Source organism: Cyphomyrmex costatus, unplaced genomic scaffold (assembly GCF_001594065.2).
Source record: "Cyphomyrmex costatus isolate MS0001 unplaced genomic scaffold, Ccosl1.0 scaffold567, whole genome shotgun sequence".
In the NCBI taxonomy this organism is placed as follows: Eukaryota; Metazoa; Arthropoda; class Insecta; order Hymenoptera; family Formicidae; genus Cyphomyrmex; species Cyphomyrmex costatus.
Window position 1 is genome coordinate 166,965 of NW_017279855.1, and position 6,462 is coordinate 173,426.

At 40.9% G+C, this 6,462-nt stretch overlaps 1 protein-coding gene across 8 annotated transcripts in view; it reads right to left on the reverse strand.

The window, feature by feature from the left end:
- Glut1 (Glucose transporter 1) overlaps positions 1–6,012 on the reverse strand; it is a 27,197-nt gene extending 21,185 nt beyond the window's left edge. For 7 of the 8 annotated variants that reach the window (XM_018546630.1, XM_018546628.1, XM_018546629.1 and 4 more), the window contains exons 1-2: positions 5,903–5,926; positions 2,447–3,188 (exon numbers count right to left, since the gene is read on the reverse strand). In XM_018546630.1, coding sequence (XP_018402132.1) covers positions 2,447–3,180 — 734 coding nt within the window. In that variant the 5' untranslated portion in view covers positions 3,181–3,188; positions 5,903–5,926. Of the gene's footprint in view, positions 1–2,446; positions 3,189–5,902 lie in introns of all 8 variants that reach the window. The other variant, XM_018546636.1, reaches the window with a different exon arrangement.
- Between the last annotated feature and the right edge of the window lie 450 nt (positions 6,013–6,462).

Consider the following 6,462-nt stretch of genomic DNA (forward strand, 5'->3'; position numbering starts at 1 on the left):
TTTTTTTTTTTTTTACCTCTTTCTTTCTTTGCCGGTCACGTGTTTGCCGTAAGGTAAGGCACCGCCACTTAGGCCGGAATTACCTGGATGCATTTGCAACACAGTTAGGTTCTCGAGAGAACGATGTTTATGAGATGTATACGGTCGTAAAGTCGTTTTCGTCAGTAGCAAAGCTTATGAGATCGATAAAATAAGTATTATCGATTCGGGGGTGGCGGGAGGGCGCACTTTAACACAGCGGACAAAAGAGAGCGAGAAGTGTCCCCTTGATTGGTATGCGAGTCTCGAGAGCTCATACGCGCCGCTCTACCGGAGGTACTAGGCTAAGTTACTCGTGAGAGATTCAAAGGGCCAAGTCTCTCGTGACTGTTAACATTAGCACGATGGAGCCCCATTATGCGAACCAACGGACGAGCGTGTTCAAATAACCGAATTTCACCCGATAACAAGAGGGGAATCTGAAATATTATGTAAAAAGGAACAATAATAAACTCATATATATGTAATTAATTTGCTTTCTTTCCCCAAATTGCACACAATGCTGTTGCGTTTTTTTTTTTATACATTAGTTTACAAGATTTTTATATAAGAGAGATTGAAGACCGTTTTTGAGATATATTTGACGCTGAGCCAAATCGAAATACTTTCACATTTGATTCAGCTTTTTAAATATAAAAAAAAGATATTTTTTTCTAATGTACACTACAGTTTTATTGAAAGTAGAAAACAAATCAGAGAAATGTTAAACGTATAATTTTGTTTTTCGAATAATTCCAAAGATCCAAATTGACACAAAACAATTTAAATAATAAAATATAACTAATAAGCGAATTGAGAGACCAATCATAATAGAGATCGTAAAGCCGTAACGTAGACAGTGGCAAATTCAACATGTTGATTTCGTTACTGCTGATGTCTTAGTTTTTCTCTTACAATTAAAATCCAGTAATATAATCACCGAGCGTGTTTCTATTATATTTTAATAACATTTCTCGATTATCATCAAATCTTTGTGGAAACGTTCGCCTTTGCTTATCATTCGTATCCAAGTTATTCGGAAAAAGCGCTTTTAAAAATTGACATGCTATATCTTAAAAATGTCATGCCACATCTTACAATTTACATGCTACATTTAAAAAATTCGACTTGGAATTTTTCTGGCAGTAGATCCGATCTCAGTGCCTCAAAGTACGTTTGAAAAAAAATTGTTTCCTTTTTTGCACGAAAAAATTATTCAAAATTTGTAAACTAGTGTTATTAGAATGCATACAGCTCTTCTTCATGATTTTATTGAGCACAAAACGCGGTTGTTCGATCGAGATTTAAAAATATACGACTGTAACTTCGATTAAGAGAACAATATTAGAAATAGAGCAGATCGAGAATAAATCACCTGGGAGCTGAACGTTCGAATAATGGTGACTCTATCATGCCACGTGAGATTAAGGCGATAGGTATAGAGACTAGAAAAAGAAAACTTTCTACGCTTCACTCGTCATGAAAAGAGTAAAGTATTTCTATACAAGACCCTAAAAAGAGGTCACTACTAATGTGAAAGTCAATACAGAATTCTAAAGGCTAGACTATGTTAGAACAATATTTTAAATAGAAATTCTTGAACATTCGCTCGCAACATTCGCGGCGTTAATCCTCCACGACCGCCATCTCCGAAGAGATTACGTGCAAACATCGAAAGTTCAATTCCCTTAATATTACGTGTTATTTCTAGAAACCCGTGTTCGGTCGTAGAAGTTTAACGTTTCAACTGGCACGAACAATGCGAAAACTGGTAAGCTTTTAACCACTTGAATATGATTTTTAATAATAATCATAGGGGTACAAAATAATATCATATTTTTGCAAAAGTCGCGAATAGTTTGCAACGTTGTGGTCGCTGATAGAAGTTGACGAAGTTCGCGATGGCACAGGTTCTTCGCAAACTTCTGTCAGTGCTGTTCAACGTTCAACAATCCAGATAATTCTTAGAGACATCGGTGGCGACGCCAATTGTCCTTAGATAACGTAATTCGTGTTTCGACATTGAGTTGTTACAAAAGCCTCGTGTTGGTTTCTTGATAATGATCGGATGAGCCCGCGGAATAATTATAGTCATTTTACGAACAATTATTCTTTGGTAACATAAAACGTTAAACGTTTTCTTTATAACTTTAAAAGAGGAAAAGAGAGGGAAGAAGAGAACATAACCGTAATTATATGTATCGTTCCGTTCAATGGCTCGTATCTTATCGAGAGATCAACAAAACTTAGAACAACGATTCTTCTTCCTGCTGGCGTAGGGTGGTTATATATACGGAAGTAGTCTCGATAACACGCGTGACTGATGATTCGGAGTACACCGACAACTGCGAAGGGATCGAGGGCCTCGAGAGAGGGTGAGGAGACTATCGTCGTCTACCGCGCGTGGTGGAGTGTACGTGGAACGTACCTTACGAGCAACTCCCGTAGAGTGGCTTCATCGTCCTCCTGTACCTCTTCCTGCGTCTCATTACTGTACGAGCCGCGGCTAGGGTGATGATGGCGGTGCTGCCTGCCGGTCGTCCTGCCGCCGGGGGGATACTGGCCGTGCAGCTGGCCGTGATGATGGTGATGGTAGTGTGCCGCCGAGGCGTTCGTGCTGGCTGAATGCAAGTACCGGGCGACGGTGTTGCTAGCGCTGGTTCGCCCCCTGGTCAGCTTGTGGCCGGTAGCCGCAGGAGGCGGCAGTATGGCGCCTGTTCCGGGCTCCACGTGACTCCTGCGCGCGGCATAGCGCGCCTCCTCCTCCACCCTGACGACGACAACGTCCCGCTGACGCGGCCGATCCGTTGGTCGTCGATCAGCCGATCCGCTACGCGACCTCGCGCCGCCGTCGGTCCTGCTACGGGGGATGGTACCGCTCCTAACGATGATCTCCTCCCGGGCAGACTCACCCCAGAAGTCGCTATCTCCAACCTGTACCCCGAAATCGAGGCTCCTCCTGCTGCCGCCGATATTCTCCTCCTCCTCCTCCAGCTGTTCTTCCTCCTCCCCCTGCTGCCCAACGGCGGCACCAGCCGGCCGGTCCGTATCCTGGGACCGGCCCGGGATCTCCTCGTAGAGACACTCCGAATCCTGATCCGTCGACACTGTCGCGCTCTGCCACAACTGGTTTATTGGCTTGAAGCCGCGTGAATCGGCCATCGTTCAAGCTGCGCCCAAAGAGACGGAAGCCGATGACAAGAGTGGCTCTCTCTCGATCCACGCCCTCCTCTCTTTACCGTTTCGTTCGTGCGCCCGGTGCGATAATTAACGACTTTATACAGTGCCGGCGGCGGCGACTCTTTTGTGACTCGCAGCGGTCGCTCGTCTGCGATTATTCAAAATTATAATACAGACTTTTACGGAGCCAATAAAACGCGCGATACAGCGAAAAAACAGTATCGTGTATCCGCGGCAGCATTGCGATCCGCATCGATATTCGCAGCGCGCTGTAAAGAGCAATGTGATACGGAATATCTCGATGATATAGCGATATCTCGCTAATTGGCAAAATGTCGAGTCCAGTCGGCGTTGCTGCTCTCCTCAAAATTAAATCTCGCAGAGCACATCTGTAACGCATCCGGTGGGCACGCGCGTATTAATTAATAAAAGAGAAATTTCAGGAGATACGTGCACACCCGGTAACGGTCGTCTGCGCGACAGCAGACAACGCGAAGAAATAATTCACGGAGAATTTACGTGCGGCAATGCGCATACAAAGTATGCAGCATCAACGTGCTGCTGTTGCCTGCGAGCAACTTTCGCTCGCGTTACTAATAATATGAGACGTCGAGCGAAGTAAAGGATAACTGAAATGATAGCGTTTGCCTTCCAAAGTACAATCCCGAGGGAGCGAAAGTTGTCCCCCCGTCCGTAGGGATGTAGATGCAAACAAAACTAAACTCATCACATTCGGACGGCCGCTAAGTGACTTCCAGCGACGAGGAAACGAGAACCGCGAATGGTTGTCGCCTGTAGGAAAATTACAAACGGGGCGTTCCATCGTCTTAAGAATTCACCTCGGCAATTAACTTCAATGTAAACGCTTCTGTTTTCTAGACGTGTCCGATTTGCACACCGCGAAATATCGAATAGCACCTTTGAGCGTTTCGAAAGGGAAAAGACGATATTTTTACACGGGAAGAATGGTTTTGCTGAAGAATTTGAAAATTTAATTACAGTACAGATCTAAAATAATTTTGTTGAATAACAAAATTAATTTACCACCGAAATGATTACGCTTAAACGTCGATAGCAATGCTGCACAAATTTGTAACATTTTAGCAAGTACAGTTTGAATGCTCCACATATTATTTTGATGATCCAAATAAAATAATTATTTTCAAATCTGTATAAGCAGTCATTGCGAGATAATGAAGATTCTTTATTTCGCAATACTTCGTAGACAATTTGGATTTGAAGACATACGGAAACATTTATAAAAGATGGAAGAACGGTTATACTGAAGTATATAAAGATTAAGCCAGATACTGATCGGAAAATAATTATGTTGGACCATTAAAATAAATTATATGGAACGCTGAAACGTGATAATAAAAAAAAAGATTGTTGAATAGATGGGAGATTACGAAATACCACGATATTTTGTACAGTTTGTGGTGCATTCTTGTAGCGACCATCAAAATTACTTCTTCACAATCTGCTTAGACGTTATAACATGGCCATTGGTCGTAAGTACATACTTATTGCGTTATCGTAAAAACTGCATTTTAGTTTTACAAGAAAAGACAGTTTTACTGAAGTATCTAAAATTTAGCTAGATACTAAAAAATAATTTTGTTAATCTATCGAAATATTTATTAAATCTTTTGGTGGACCAACAAAATAATTTTTAGATCTGTGTTTAGAATTTTTAGGTACTTCAGCAGAGAACCATTCTTTCCGTATAGTGAACAGGTTTACAAGTGTATACATACTTTTTATATAATTTTCAGAAGTGTTGTAAGTTATTAAATCAAACTAGCTTGGAGGCCTTTGTGACTATAGCTTATGATATAATTCAAATGATATAATTCAACTAAGCTTGGTAACAAAATGTGTTAATATATTCGACGTGTAAAGTTATGCTATATATTAGTAGGTGGTATTCCAACATGTCTCTTCTCCATAACCACAACCTTTTTTCCCCTCTTTAGTTTTTTGTAAATTATGTTTCGTTCTGTATATAAGAGAGAGCTTCTACCTACAATATATATCATTCTACGGTTAACAAACTTGTATCAAAAGTAGTTATATCACGTGAATATCCATTAAGTTATTTCAATAAAACGACATAACGTTTCACTCTCTCTCTTCCTCTAATTCTGCAAAAATTGTTGATATTCTGGTAACAATTAAATTTTGATGTTCTAATTACGTTTCTAGTAATGTTTGAGTGTCCGGTATAACTATTTTGATTTTTTATTATTTTGGTTCAACATTATTATAATATTTTAAAATCTTCATCTAACTATACTTTCAGACATAATACTTTAGCAAAATCATTCTTTCCGTGCAAGGATCGCTGCGGAGATTGAAGTTCATAATTTATGAGATCCACTTAAATTTACAGGAACTTACTCTCAGACGCAGACGGAGCTTTATATTTAAAGGGGACAAATTACAAACTTGTTAGTGCCTCTAACTCGTGCTCTAAAACTTTCACATAATGATTCAACCGTCAGTCTTTTTCATGACGTTACGAAAATGAGCTATGTACGAACACACACATAGCTCATTACGTACGAAATATACGTAAAGTCTCGTCGATTTCCGCGTGTAGAACCGTTTTACTCGTAATGACCGATGTATTGTATTCGCAACACGGAGCTTTCTCTCTCTTCGAAACAGGCCATCTATCATAAATGAAGAAATACAGACTCACCTTAAAGAATTCGCAAGCCATTGTGCCCGGCGATGATATATCACGACACGACTCGTTTCGTCTCGCACCTGCTCCTCGCCTCGCTCTCGACGAAGAAAGAACTCCGTGGATCCGATCTATCAGCTATCGAGAGATCGCTTCGCGATGGCGGAAGGGAACAGCGAAATAAGGGTCGGGAAAAAGGGGGATGTAGACACGCGAACGCGAATGTGAAAACGACGAAATCCTTATTTCCACCGTGGAGCACGGAGCACCAACGTATCACGTCTTCAGAGAAACCTCCCGATCGATTGAACTGCTATCGGGTTCAGTACAAGGCGGCGAGTGCTAGGAACCTGCAAAAAACGAGCAAATGGTTAGCCTCGCCGTGCCAAAATTGTCCCCTGATGATCTCATCGATTATGTATCGTCAATTAAAACGCGATAACGAAATTCGATATATGATTATTAACTCGGACTGTAACTCAATTATCGGTATACAATACAGGACATTTTGTATTTATGTCAAAAATGATTTTTGTTAAAATTTTTTAATTTCTAATATATCCGAATGCTAATTT